Genomic DNA, 15,761 nt, shown 5'->3' with positions numbered 1-15,761 from the left:
CTCCTCCATGAATTTTGTTTGGCATATTTACTAGGCCTACACACAGAGTCAGAGGTGCAACAGCCAAGCATGGCATCAGTCACAAATGAGCCACACCACCAGGGCAAAGGGAACTGAAGAGGATATATAAAAAGTAGTACTGCCCATGGAGATTTCAGGGACATGTACATTGCATACCCCACCCACTGGACAAGTGAAAAACTTGCGGGAAACATTCAAACTGCACAACCATTTTCCCTTTTAATAAGCTTATTCAACCACAACAACAAAGGCTCAAGCATCTGTTACAATTTTTCAATGCACCCATTACTAATTTTTTTACGAAAATATTTTGACTTTCAAAGCAAAAGTGGCTTTGAAAAAAGAAAAGGGTAATGCACATAGTGAATGGATGTGGAAGCCTAACACAATTAGTAATTGATCTTGGATCAGGAAACAGCTTTCTGTTCTCGGCACTTTTCCCACAACTGAAGCTCCAACATGCTACAACTGCATGATGGGATAAACACTAGTATCAATGAAAATAAATGACAGTAGCGACTACTTACCAGGTACAAGTCCTTGTTGATACCTAGATATTTCCCATTACCACAACCAACATCAGCCACTATTGACCCTTCTGGTAGAGACCTGAGAAACTCTCCAATTCGGGGCCATGGGCTATGCCTGGTGCTGCTGAAGTGTGTGGCAATCTCTTCGTACACCTTGTGTACATATTCTTGCTCCAGCTTTGAGGCTTCCACCTCACTGTGGGGAAATGCAGGTTGTACTTGTCTTTGCTGTCCTTTCTGGCTGTTGCAGACAGATGGGTAAACTAGATATAGCAACAAATACACAAACAATACATTTTTTTTTGGTCATTCCTTGTTGGTTAAACTTATTTAGCAAAATAAAATTAGCAGTGAAATATTAAAATGCAAAAAATGCTTCATTCCTCCTTTGCTTTTTAAAAACTGAAATGCAGGTCAAACTGCAGAAGTTTTTGATGACCTTAAAACAAGCAACCTGCCCATGTGTACAAGAGGCTGTTAGCAGTGATCATTCATCCTGCTATGCTAATGAGGTTTATGTTTTCAAAACTGAGACAGTGCCCCTAATATCAAAGATCATTACATCATTGCAATTCAGCCTCTGAAATTCTGTTCTGATGGCACAAATGAACTTCAATTCCATGTAACCATTGAGCCACCTATCTATTGTTAACTGTACCACCCTAAGGCACTTACACAGCTCTACCACTGCAGATCTGACTGCTCCTCCTTCTCTAATGTACTTACTTTCACAAAATTATGACAAAACCTGACAGGAACCTGAAGAACAGTAGCATCTTCTATTTTGTTACATTATTCTGGCACTTGAGGTCCCAATGAAATGCAGGATTCCAGATTACTTGCCTGGCTCTGGAGCAAGCCAAATGCTTTCCTGTACACAGAAACTCCAGCAACCGCATAGATGCAACCAATTCAAGCCATGTGGTACACCTAACCCTGAGCCACTCAGGAATGGCTAACCAGGATTGCCAAAACTACCCAAAGGGATAAAGCAGTTCACTTAAAAAACCAAACCAAAACCTTACATATTGGTGATAAATAACAATTCTGACTCGAAGATCACCTTGAGGCACTTACTGCAATTGCAAGGGCTTCTCCTCACTTTCCTGAATGTAAATGAAGTCCTCGTTTCCCTTCGATTTAGTGTTAAATCTCCAACATCAACAGTCATTGTTCCAACGTTTTGCCCAAGCTCAGATGCTTGAACAACATCATATTTTCGGGGTGTAATCCTAAAACCAAGTAAGACGAAATAAAAGAATAATTCTATTTGCATCAGAAAAAAACCTAATTCATCTTTATAAGAAGGCAATTCTTACACACTGACAAGTGTGATTACAACATGCTATTTAATGTACTGCTGCTTCTCAGTTTTCAATTTATTCAATTTCAGAGAAAAAAAATAGGAGCTGACACATAAAATAATGACATTAAAATGTTATTTAATTGCAAGTAATTACATTTCCCTTCCTTCCTTTCCTCTCCTTCCATAAAGTTTGATTGTTTATTTTTCTAGGACTTCCATTTTTTAATATTTATTTTATATAAAAAATATATTCCTTAAAGATAAAATACAGTACCAGAAATGGTGGCTATGAGTATAAAAGCATAGAATTGGCTGAGCTCTACATTAGCAGATTGAAGTTTCTTGTTATAAATGGGCCTCTCCAATGAATTCTGCTTTGCAACAGAATTGCTTTTCCATTTATTGACAAGAGAAGATGCAAATAACGTAGCACTTTGGAGATTTGCTAAAATGCCTAAAGGAAGAAACTCTGCTGTAGATCTTTCTTGACCAAAATCTATCTATCAAGCAAGCAAACTGCAGCAGAGCTTCTTAAGCTGCTCCTGGATTTGGCGTGGATTTTAATGGACACAAAATCATTTTTGAAAGGACAAAATTCATAAAGTCAAAAGTGATTTGGAACTTTCTTAGGATGACAAAAGTTTCAAATAATTTTCTGAAGAGGTTTACATTACAAAAAAGTACCAAAATCAAGAATTTTTTAATAGCCCTACAAATGGAAATCTCTCAAAGCTGAGAAGAGGAAAATGAGGAAGTAAAATGTGAAATACAACATGAGAGAAGAGAAACAGCTACACCTACATGTAGTTTCCCATCACTTGCACATGGGAAAAAGTAGATACTCTAGGAACAAAATGGAATCTCTTCAGGGAAATAGCTTAGCACTTCAAAGCTGTTACTGTCATGGTGAAACACTCCCTGAATGCATCAAGGAGATTAATGCAGAAATTTCCTCAAGAAAAAAAAACAAAAAACAAAAAACAACACCAACTCAAGGATTTGGCTACTCAGTGAAGCCCCTTCAGAGCTGCTGACTTGGCTCCCAGCAGGACAAACTCTCAGTATAAAACTATCTTCCATATTGGCTTGCTGAGTTTAACCCTCATAGGTTGAGCCGAAAGGGAAAAAAAGTGTCTTACACCTTTTAACAAAGCAGAGCATTCAGTCTCATCTCAAATTACTACTGGAATTTTTTTGCAGGGCACACGGAGCTGCTGACCAGTGCCTGTACTCAACCAAGAAGAATGATCTGAATGCGGAGAAGGCAACCTGCAGCCTGATCAGTATTCCCATGCTTTGCTGTATGCCATCACTCCTACCACAGGGAAGCTGATCTCTAATCCAGTCACAGAGAAATCCAAGTCCTTTCTGTCTGGAAATCAGGAAGCAGCACAGTGATGCTCCATCTACATGTCACAAAAAGGAGACATGGAGCAGGCCCAAGAATGGAAATCTCCCAAAGGCAGACATGGAAAGGATGGGATCTAATAAAGAACTGCCTTGTTGATGGCAGATAACGAAGCTATAATAAAATAAGCAGCTGAGGATGCCCAAGACTCCCTGGACAGAACAACTTAAAATCCCAAGTTTGTAAATTTTCTATTTGATTTTCTTTTGTACCTGCAGCAAAAAGCTAAGCCTAGCAGCTAATATTTTCAGAAATATGTCTTCTTTTTCAAAGTTCTAGTTTCAAGCTACGTAATTTCCTTTTGCCTATACTCCAAGCAAGGACTCTAGGTAAACGCTGGGCTAAAAACAGGACTCCCAGTGTCAAAAATAAAATGCTGCACGTCTTGCTTGGCACAGAGTTATTTTACTACTGAAGTGTCAGGATTAGTGCTCTGCCAGGTTACCCAAGCAAAAATGAATCTAATCAGAAAAAACATCACCAATAAACCTCATCAGAAAAGCTGGAATTTTACTTTCACCTATGAGACAAAAAGAGCACATATCTTTCACTCTCCTTGATGACACTGTTATTTCTTAACCGTATGTTTCTCTTTCAGAGAGAACAGAACAAAAATCCTTTTCCTGTGCACTTCGTTAATAGGGTCAAAACGAAGTCTCTAATTCCCCTGGCACATTGAAATCATTTCCAGAATAATTTCAAAACTGAACTTTTTGCTCTCTAATTTGACTTCTCAGGAGTATATAAAAGGCATCACAAATGATCTTAAATACATCCTGACAATATGTATGCAAGTGAATTAACTACACTTACTCACTAGATGATTAATCTTGTTGATTACAACAGTATGCTTCACCAGCATGATGGAAAGCTTACTCCAGTTGAGTATCTTGACCCATTACTGCTTTTAAAAATATACAGAAAAACTATTTTTAGGAAAGGTGGACAAGCACTGGGGCAGGAATAACTTATACATGAAAGAAAATTATGATTCCAGAAAGATCAGTAATCATAATTTTAAATGTACTTTTTGTCTTTGGTTCTCAAAAGACAACCATCACTTGAAGGTACAAGTTAAATAATAATCTCATTCCAGCTCTTATTAGGCAGGTACACTACCCCAACTTGAACGTCTGCTGGCAAGTGCCCTGCATGTATCCTTCCCCCTCCTGGGAGTTTGGATGCTCAGGGCCAGCTTGGAAAGAGCAGAGCTGGTGGCCTTGGAGAAAGCTGTCATGAAGACAACCAGAGGCCTCAGCAAAGGCCAGCCCCTTCTTCCCCTGGGAGCTGCTTTTAAACGGAGGCTGCCCTGCTGGGTCTTGCCCCAGCTATGGCCTCAGATGCATCTCCCTTAGATGTCTGTGCATGGCCACTGCCCCACTGATCTGGGCCTTGACCACCAGCCTGACGTCCCAACCTGGCCTCAGCTCCAACCTGGCCTCAGCTCCAACCTTGACCACCAGCCTGACGTCCCAACCTGGCCTCAGCTCCAACCTGGCCTCAGCTCCAACCTGGCCCTATGGAGCTGCCTGATGCCCAGGGCTGAGCAGTGTCAGCAACGTCACTGACACAGAAACCGCACTATGTTCCCAGAGCTGTAGGTAACCCTTCCAAAAGACAACTGACAGCATTTGACAGGACAGAGTAAGAAGTTTATAACGCTGGTATCCACATTCAGCCTTGTAAATAAAAAACCAAAGGACGTAACTGCCCTGGGCTTCTACAGTGATGCATGTCAGAAGTACCAGCTGCTTTTTACAACTACTTAATTTAATGAGGGAATATACAAGTGGTATGAGCACTCTATAAAAATGAACAATGTAAAGGTCATTGGGGAGTTCATATTCACCCTTCTTTATAACAAAAAATTAACCAGTAAAATTAAAAGGCAGAAAATCTTCTGCCAATAAAAGGATTTGATGTTTAATTTACACAGAATGTAATTAGTCTCTCCAATTGACTGCTGTATCAGTGACTGCTTAGGTCAAACAAAGGAAGAAACATCTACTGTGGGCATTTCTGTCCAATATGAAGGTTTCCATATTCTCCTGAAGTGCACTACTGTCACTCTCAGATCTTGCCAAGGTTTTAGCCTTTTTGCCAATTTCAGCACTCCTACTGTATGTATCTCCCAGAGGTGCATGATTTAAAAATTATGTATTTCAAATCTACAATAAGCAAAGCCTCAAGACATATTTCAATAAATCTATTTTTCAGGATCCCAAACCAGCTCAGTAAAATGCAACCTTATCAGCAGTTAAAGTGTCCCTAAAGCAGCTGGGAAGAGCTCAGGAAGACTCTCTTTTGTCACTCGCATGCCCTCTGTACAGGGGAAGTCACTCTCTTAAACCAGCCCTTCTCTAAAGACTTTGGGATATGTGATCCAATGGGAAAAGCTGTGGGCTGAAAAGAGAGAAAGAAAATGGTGAAGCTAATTGCACTACAATCAATTCTTTGCCAGCTCAGCGTCATTGAGGACTTTCACACCCCAGATGTAAGTGAGAGCAATTTCAGAGCGAAACTTCACTTGTGATAGCAGCAGGAAACTGCAGCTCAGGGACTGGCAATTACCTTCTTAAAATCCTCATTTTTTTCCATTTAACCTGAACAGCATCTGAGCAGAGGAGTAAAATTTATATAACAATTATAAAACTTTCTTTATTTCAGAGCAATTTTAAATACAGAACATCATTAACAAAGCAAACAAACATCACATATATTATTCTTCTATTATCAGCAATGCAGGGACTCTTACACATACCCATGTGTCCACAGGTATCTGGATTCTCCAGCCATCACCAATAAACTGCACCGGGGCAGCATAATTGACACCATACGGCCATCAGGGTGTTTGAAATCCATCACAATCTAAAAAGAAACAAAACCAGCCATCACGAATGAGGATGCCTTACAGAGCTTCATATACATGCCAGGCATTCTCAAGTCCTAGCTTTGCCTCTTCAATGTGTTCATCAGAATATTGCCATGAAACAGTTACATATTTCCTAAGGATGCAAAAGCCTCTAGGTCTCTGTCCTTAAGATTTTTCCCTTTCAGCACTGTGTTCAAAAGTCTGAGGCAGTCACAAATATATGTGTATATACAGATAATTAAAATACTAACTGTATATATATATATATTTATTTTCTTTTCACAGCAACAGCTTTCTTTGTGAGAAAGCTTTGTTTGAGAACACAGTAGCACTGTTTAAACTCTGTAGCTGTGAGGCAGGAAAGGATTACTACCCCTCAACCAAGGGCAAAGTGAGTAAGAGGAGAAGAGGGTTCATTTGCTGTAACTCAGGCATCTGAAAGTTAGGTACCTGGGCTAAGGCAGTCAGCTACTGTCTTTTTGTGAAGCCTCTGCACAGAGAGACAAGTATCTCCACAGAGTGAGTCATTCTAGTCTAAAATGTAGAGCTAAGTAATGTGGAATGACTCTATGCCCTCTGGAAATGCCTATACCTTCATAGCAGATTGAGCTGAGACAATTAACTCAGAGTAGACACATAACATTTAGATAACCAGTATTAGGTGAGAGAAATAACTTCCAACTTGCCCACATTCTCAGAGGTTTGCAGCACAACAAGTGCACACAGTCTCCCAATATCCCGACTAACATGCCAAGTACCAGGCCATCCTTCTATTATTTGCCACCTGGCTTCTAGCCATGGCAATATATTGAGGTAACGCTTTCAGCTTTATTACAATTTCACAGCCCAGGTGGCACATTTTGCCACATTTTGCTTCTGCTTGGGCTAGGAATTTTACATTTCCCAAATGAAAGAAACTCTTGCTGTGGAAAATAAGGAGTAGGTCATTTACGCAAGCCAAACAAGTTACAAAGACTTACCAAAAAAGGAAAGTGGTCAAAAACTATTCAAGTCAGCGGTTCCAGCTACACTGGAGAATTAGCACCATGAAAGTTTCTGCCACCTGATTTGTAACCTACTAATTATGCAATTTAAAAGCAGACTTACTACAGTATGCCAGATAGAAACAAATTAAGCAGTTCTGCTTCTGCATACAGATGAGTTTAACAAAGAGAAAACAGTGGTGCAACAATCAGTCATTCAGCAGAAAAAATCAGCAAGACAGGGACTGAATAAGCAAGACTGTTAAATACTACAAATTACCACTTACAACATTTACTATTTAGTGTTGTGCACACTGAAGCAAACTACTAAGAGCGACACAGGTTCTCCTCTTGAGCTGTCTAAATTTAAGGCAAGAAATGACAGGGGTGACAAACAGTGGGGTTGAAAGGGGAAGAGAGATATGGGGAAACAGGAATAAATGAATAAAGCCTACCTATAAGCTCTGACGAATGATTATGAAACACTTCAATAGCTACACAAATAGACGAATGGCAGCCACTTGCTAATATACTCCTTCCCTTGCACTTAGCAGTTTCTTCTAGATATCCTCACAGACACATGAGGTGAAGGAGAAAACACAGTGGCTTCACAGATCTGATGGGGAGTCTGTCCCATAAAGCACAGATAGGTGCATGCCTCTAAAAAGATGTAGCTATCTGGTAAAGCAAAGAAACCATAGGATGACTAATCAGGACCAGCAAATAAGGAAAGGAAAAGCATGAAAAGAAAAGAAGTGGGGAGTGAAGTGGCTGGATGAAATGGGCGAGATGGTACCTCAGTCTGTCTTCTGCCTCTGTAGCTCACTGCTGTTGGGGTCAGGTGTGAAGGGACAAGATAGAGACTGGGTTCTTCAGAAGCATGGCAGAATAAACTGAACTTGAGACTCTGTCCAGATTCCTTCCTGGAAGCTCAGGTACCCTACTGTCCTTCTTTCTGGGTCAGCAGTAGTTACAAAGCTCTGTTCTTGCAGATGATGGTCAAGAACTGCACTTTCTCCAGGAGCCAATGAGGAGACCTCTATGATGTCCCCTACACTTCCAGTTGCCACTCTCCTCCAGGGCCTGGAAGAGGACCTCATTCCCTTTCACTTCTCTGTTGGGGACTCTATATGAAGCAGTGGGAAACAGTTCCTCCAGCTCCCTGCCTTCTCCACTGCTTTATCTTGAATACCTTTTCCCCCACCAACTGCATGGCCACAGTCTCTTCACAGAAGATGCTCCTCAAACTCTGTTGTGTTAACAACTGTGCATTCAAAATAGCAGAGATTCAGAGTGCTCCATAACAGATAGAACGTTGGCAATGAGAGGCCACAAAACTATTGGATTTTCAGCAAAAGTGGCAGGAAAACAGAGAGTAAAAGAGGAGAGCATGTCCTCCTGGCAATTCCAGCTATCCTAAGCCAACAAGAAATATGTGAAACAATTTCTGATGGTGCAGATTTGAGGCTGAAAAGCAGGAGATTACCTATGTAACAGCTGGAAAGTCTAGTCCTCACCAGCGCAGGATCCCAGCTCTGTCCCTGCTCCCTACTTTTCTGTGGAGGATAAGCTTCTCTACTATCATCTCACACACTGTGACTGCTCCCTTTCTAAACTAATTTCATCCTTATGACACACTGTGATGATTTGGGGAGGAAAATATAAATAAAGGATTAATTTACTTGCAAATGGGCAATGACATAAAGTAATTAGCAGTAAGTGGAAGAGTCAAAAATCCAAATCCAAAACTGACTTTTGTTTATGAAGCAGAGATGCTCAGCTAGAACATATTAAAGTTTTGCACTTTTTCTATTAACAAATTCGACATTGCAATTCAGATAGAGAATCAAATTTAACAAACTCTCTGTGAACATATGAAGAAAATCAGTGCAATCCCTGTATTTCATTCCTTTATCTAGAATAACTGCACCTGAACACTTAAAAAACCCAGACAACAATATTTCTTCTATTCTTTGTCTACAGTAAAGAACATTTAACCCAGAAGGGTTTTTGAAGAATTCTGTTCTTATCACTAAAAAGCCTATTACTGACAGAAGTAGATAACATTCCCACACTCCTATATGTGCCTTTACCCTGGCAGAACATTCTAAATTGTCGCTGTCGCACACACACGCACACAAAAGATTAACGCATTTGGTCCTCTTTTTAATTTACTAAGGACTCACAATCAATAAAGCAACTCTGCCACTGCTGAATCAATCTGCTTCATGACAGCTTTGCTCTGCAGGAGCTATTTCCAATTACAATTTTCATTTTTACCTATTTTCTTTTTTCTCTTAGGTGGCAGAGTCAATAAAGATCAAATTTCCAGCTAGCCCATGGTGCATCATCCAGAGATTACATTCAAAAATAATAATAGTGGATGCTTTGATCTTATACAACTTCTACCTTCTTTCTTTATACTACAGAAAAGGTCTGTCTCTGTCTACACACCAAAAAACTTGAAAGAAACAAACAGCTAATAATACCTAGCTGTGGATTTAAATATCTTTTCATGATGCCAGGTTATTTAAGAGAGTCAGCTCGTGATGAGGGCGCACATGAGGCAGTAAACAGCTTTCAAGGATGGCTAAACATCAAAGCAAAGGGACACATCATGAACATTGTTCCAGTGGCATAAAATACAGCAAAACGCAAAACCCAGAAAATAACCTAGCTTAAAAGAGAAAGGGAAGAAAGTTTGGGGTTTTTAACTCCTTGAGGAATGAGAAGTCTGCATCACCTTCCAGTGCAGTGATGCTGAACTTCATGAAGGAGCAGGAGGATGGAGATGAATGACTGGTCTACCAAATAAATAACATCTGAAGACAAACCAGAAACAATGCAAGGGGCTATAAGGACAACATCAAGAAGGATTTCATGGCTACAGCATGGAATGGCAGCATTGGTTTTTTAAGCTTTGTCTCAGATGCAATTTGTATTTCGTAATACACTACCTTAGACAAAACACACTCTAAAGCTAAAAAAAGTACAATGTGGAATGCTTCTCAAGTCTCTGACATTATTTACTGAATTTTCAGAGAGCAAAGACACATTATCAGCCTACATAGCAGTTTCCCACATGTAAAAAAGATGAAAAAGAATATCTACTTCAAAGACAGCTGAGAGGTTTAAAGCCCACACATGGAGCTTGAACAACATAGTCAGGCTCTATGGAGAGACAAGAGCCTGCTGGCTTACACAGGACTAAGGCAATCAGCCAGTAACACAGTGCCTTTCACTACAAAAACCATGCTAAATCCCCAAATTTGGAATTCAGAAAAATGCTGAATTTTATGGGGAAAGAAAATAAGATTATCTTCTCCAAATAATCCATGTCATAGGAAATTTATATTATGTAACCTATGCTGATATTTCCATTCTGTATCATGGTCTCTAGCCACACTTCAGAAAAGGAGTGCAACGTTGATAATCATGATGATGAAATATTTCAGTACTGCCTACCTCAAAAATTTCTCAACACATGCACAGGCCTCCCCTATATCAGATTTACACCAAAGCATACCATGTCTTGCTAAACCCACTTATCTATTTAGGCACTATGGTGATGGTAGTCAGATACTTGATACACTTACTAGGTTTTATTTCTTTAAAAATTCAGTTCCATCCATGCAATGCATTAGTATCTTCCTGAATTTTCTGTGTCGTTTTAAGTATCTATATATTTCTTCCTCTTAATTGAAGTCTAGGATACAAATATTTAAAAAACTATTTCAATATACAGACAGCACTTCATTCTTTTCTCTCTGAGGTCTCACCTTGTTATGATTTTCCCCGATAACCCCAAGGAGGAGAGCGTATCCACTGAACAGCACACCAGTATCTCTCCTAGCTATTACATACGCCATTGACTTCGTGATACACAAATTCTCTTGTTGTCTGTACTCTGTTTACAAGATTCAGGTAGTAAACAACAAAAGGAAAACTGCTGCAATTTCCAAGCTAACTCCTGTTTGATGGAGGAGCTTCCAATCCTCTGCAGGGCTTGTCACAGCTAGCTGGAATATACACCCCTCTCCTTTTGTACCTAGAGATGCATCACTTGAGGTTCACCAACACCAAGTTATTAGAAGTGTTTCAACCAGTACAACATTGAACAGGAGAGCTGACATACACCATTAACTCCTCTACTGTGCCTCATCACTGATCATTGCCACTGAAGAATAACTGCAGTGCTGAAATTCAGCTACCCTGGGTACACCTACATTTCTAAACAAAAGATGATTAGAGACAATCTCCAGCCTTGAGGCCAAGTGACTCACACTGCCTCAGGTCCACACTGTTTGGAGGTATGCCCAAAAGTACCATTATTATTTACAGTTCAAGGTGTTTGAAGCCTTAGGAGAACTGTGTTGCAACTCACCTCCACCTGGAGTTTTATAGCACAAAGCAGGGAAGTGTTATACTTCTTAGCAGACAGCACAAGTGAGGGGAAAAGGGGTTGGGGGGAAGCACATCAGCTGAAGGGGACCAAAGACAGCGCAGTCTCATCCACCCTGCCTTTTGAGGACAGCTGTCACATGAAATACATCTAAAACCAGACTTCCATTATGTCTTGGAAATACTTAGCTCCATACTTTGAGTATGACTGTAACAGAAAAAAACTACTCAGCTCCTGTGGTTTAAATCAAATCAAAGTAAGTTTCCTGATTTATTAACAACACTTAATTAACAAGCCACCAGTGAGTTATACATGGAACAAAAGCATCACCAAAATAACAGATAAACCACAGCATTAGATGCCTACAAAATGTTAATAAACACCTACAAATGTCAATATTGCCTTCATAACTAATCCCCCAGACCTCTAATCCCACAGTGAGCACAGCTACTCCTCAGAGGTCACACGAGCCACCAGCACTCACATCTCTCCTGGCAGTGGGGACTCCCCTACTCACACACCCCTCCTGTGAGATGTGGGTGCTCCCCACACACACAACAGTGATGAAGGCCTCCCCAGGCTCACACAGGTGTCACCCCAGATGAGCATCTCCACTGCAGCACCCTGTGCTGTCACCCCACTAGCTGGATGCCAGCTCCTCGTGGTGTCCAACAGGGCAGCTGCTGTGCCCAGCCTCAGCAGAGGTTGGGATGCTGCATCACACCAACTTTTGACTGCTGCTGTTCCCGCTCCAAGGTCTCTCCCTGCAGCTACAAATTTTTATGCTTCACCCATGTATCTTCTTAAGCCAACTCTTCTCTCTCTCACAAGCCTCTTTGTAAACCCAGGGTTACTGTTTTATGTTGCTGACTGAACAGCCAGACTAAAAGAAGAACATAACAAACCTAATCCATTAAAGACTACCCATCAAATATGCCAGTTCCCACTAACTCTAAAAGCATCAAGTTTCTTTTGTATGCCAGGTCATTACCTGTGGCCTTTGCAGATTGCCAGATCATTACCTGTGTTAAAATTCAATGTTGAATATTACATAAAAGACCTTTAATCCCTACAGTAAAAGCAATAGTTGCATTACCCCTCCTTTCCGGAAAATGCTAACCCCAGCATACAACCTTGATGTCCTTCTGTGAATCCAGAGACAAAGAATCAGGTAAGTCCTCAACAATATTAAGTTTATTTAATTTTGCTAACATTCCATTTTCATCCTTTAATAAAGCATCTCCTTAGCTCTTAGCTTAAACTCTTTTAGGACACAGAAAGCAAAAGGCTAATGCTGTTAGTCTTAATTTAATTTACTTTATTGACTTATCCTTCTCTGCAATATTTTCTGTTCTTTCAGTCATGTGTCTTCCCTCACATCCATGGGTGCTACTACACTGACGATGCATCCACATACACCAGGGCAGAATGTGCCCCAAATGTACAAAATCACTCATTTTCCTTCCCAAAGGAAAGGAAATTCCCAAAGATTTTGTACCACTTGCTCTCTGATGGAGTACAGTTCACTGGAAGAGCACAAGAGGACTCTTATATATCCTGATCCTAGTGGTCTTCAGAGGGTTCAATCTGTTCAAGATATAATGACCAGACATCACAAGAAAGCAGTTTTGCATCCTCAAATACATCTCCACAGACTTGCACTTAACATATTACTCTATATTCTAAAAGCAATTAATCCTTATTTGCATATTTAATACTGTACCAAATGTCTACCAAGAAACCACGGTACAAGTCCTCACAACACAGACACAGCTGTTCTACAACGAGGACAACTTTATATGCAAGGATGATGGTATTTACAGGATTCTGGTGTGCACATACGTGTACCTGGTGCTGTGGCATATCTGTAATTCCTACACACATTAAAAACTTGCAAGTTTTTAATGAGATTTTCAATATCTAAGCAGAAAAGGAAAGAATTCCATGTTAAAAAAGTCTCTCACCTTTTAAAATCACTGATCACTTACAAAAATCTGTGGAAACACACTACAATCTGCAATTTCCATGTTACCGAGGTTGCAAATAAACATAGCAGGACTCTCTTCACTCATAATTTTATTCCCATGCCACCCTACCTGTAAATTTATTGTCCTGTGACTGACCCTTACAACCTCTAATTGCAAGCTTTCTACAACAGAAACAGTGTAAGGGACTGTAAGGCCTCCAGATAACAAAAATAATAATTGATACAGGACATACCAGGCCTTGGATGAGTAAATAAGAAACACCAATGGTAATGAGAGAGTCACTTCCAGGAAAGAGGACCTGAAATACTTCTGTTCAGGGTAGTACACTCATACCACATACTAGTGGGCTAGTGTAAGACAACAGTGGCACAAGTCCTTCCAGGTTCAGGTATTTCAAGGCATGGGTAAAACAGGCTGCATGCTCATCATCCTGTAGAGTGGAAAACTGTCTTCCCTCACTCTTCACAAACATCAGGGATGTTCATCAGACCTTACTCTCCTCTGCAGGTCTCGGCTTTCTGCTTGTAGTGCTGTAGTACAGGAATCCAAGCTAACTATAACTCACAGGATGGGAACAGTCATTCAGTGCAAGATTAAGACATCTACATTTAGGCATAGATTTTTAAAAATCCTATTAGGGAACTGAAATCGGTGAAAAGAGACACTAGATGTCTAGTTTAGCGCGAGCTGAATCACCCCCTAGGCTGGACGGGCTCAATCCCCATTGGTAACAGAGGAGCTCAGGCATACAGTACACACCTACTTGTAAACACTAAAATTTAAGTGTCTTAATCTGGACTGAATACCACTGATAGCAAGTTATTAAATAAGACATCCAAGTATGGATTCAGCAGATGCTTCAACTCCATTTAAAACAGTCCTGCCTTAATTAAAACACCTTCCTGCACTATTACGACTATAATCTTGCACCCTCTATACTGAGAAAGTGTGTAAATAGCTCAGTGCTGAATATCTGTAATTCAAAAGGAGGAAATCACGAGTTTACTCAGCCTTACTTTGAAACAAAGGTCAACTAGCCCTTCGCACAACTCCACCTAACAACTGTCCCAGAGACCACTACAACAACCGAGAACTGCCAGAGTACAAGACATGCAAACTGTGCCTTCCCAAGCTAAATCTTGCATCGTACCTCACAAGAGCTGACAAGTTATTGCTATAGAAACTACCATATGGCCCGTTTCTTAATCCTCTACATCTTCACTGTAAAAGGGAAATCTACTGAGGAACAAAGATCTGGGCATGAATTTAAAGAAATAGCTCAAAGACATAAAGAAAAGCAATTCCTTAGCAGACAAAAGAATATAACTCGCAAATTAAAAAAATAATGAAAGCCAGCTTCTTGGTTTATGATATCTCCTAGGGCCATAAAGTATAATCAAAATTTGAAGGAGATTGTTTTATCAATTCACACAATTGCTATGTTTCACCCCACAGAAGTATCACACATCTGAAATATATGTATTATTTTAAAGCAGGTAAAACAATCAAAACCAAAAAGCACGTTTGGATGTCTGGATAGGAAGTATTCCAACACTGCTGACTTTCCTCACAAGCAACGTCATCTCTAGCAGTATTGTGCATCATAATCTGTGTTGGTTTTCTTTTTCCAAGATTTTTATCTATTTATATATTTTCTACCACATGAAAAGGCATTAGAAATCTCTAGCAATAGCAAGATGCTTTCAGAGGATGCATTTGTTTCCACTGAAAAATTCAATATCTGTATTTGTGTGTCACAGTAAAGCCTTAACAGCCAGACGTCTGAGAATTGGAAATGAAATGATGCTGCCTCAGCATACAAAATAAGCACGCTACAGAAACAGCAAATAGCCTGGAGACAACAGGTTCTGTTAAAATAAAATCAAGTTGGTAAAGGAATTTTGCAGCTTTCCTTCATTATTTAGCAGCTATGACCAGAGTCAGAAAATTCTAAGCCCTATTGCAGACTTCAAACATTTTAGAAAGTGTTTCAGTCAAGCAGAATTTTAGTGTGATTGTAAGAAAACTAACTGGAATTATTTGACATTTTTCATGGTATCTCTATGTATTCTTCCCTGTGATAGCAAGTGGATGCAATTTTCAAATTTCTCCTCACTGACATTTCTTTTGTCTCTCTTCCCACATTCACCTCAGATGCACTGCTGATGCAACTGCCCAAAGGAGTTCAGGAGACAACAAGAACACTCTTCCCACATCCCTTTCTCAACACCAATGACTCAAAGAAAATATG

The 15,761-nt window shown here is 40.0% G+C and overlaps 1 protein-coding gene across 1 annotated transcript in view; it reads right to left on the bottom strand.

Annotated features, from left to right (window-relative positions):
• Positions 1–548: 548 nt before the first annotated feature.
• Positions 549–15,761, bottom strand: part of ALKBH8 (alkB homolog 8, tRNA methyltransferase) — a gene marked incomplete at its 3' end in the record, with an annotated part of 34,161 nt that continues 18,948 nt past the window's right edge. Inside the window, exons 7-9 of the mRNA XM_010173580.2 lie at positions 6,027–6,133; positions 1,629–1,783; positions 549–814 (exon numbers count right to left, since the gene is read on the bottom strand). Coding sequence (XP_010171882.1) covers positions 549–814; positions 1,629–1,783; positions 6,027–6,133 — 528 coding nt within the window. The remainder of the gene's footprint in view (positions 815–1,628; positions 1,784–6,026; positions 6,134–15,761) is intronic.

Source organism: Antrostomus carolinensis, unplaced genomic scaffold, assembly GCF_000700745.2.
Source record: "Antrostomus carolinensis isolate BGI_N321 unplaced genomic scaffold, ASM70074v2 scaffold22868, whole genome shotgun sequence".
Taxonomy (NCBI): domain Eukaryota; kingdom Metazoa; phylum Chordata; class Aves; order Caprimulgiformes; family Caprimulgidae; genus Antrostomus; species Antrostomus carolinensis.
This window is presented reverse-complemented; position numbering and strand designations above follow the sequence as displayed.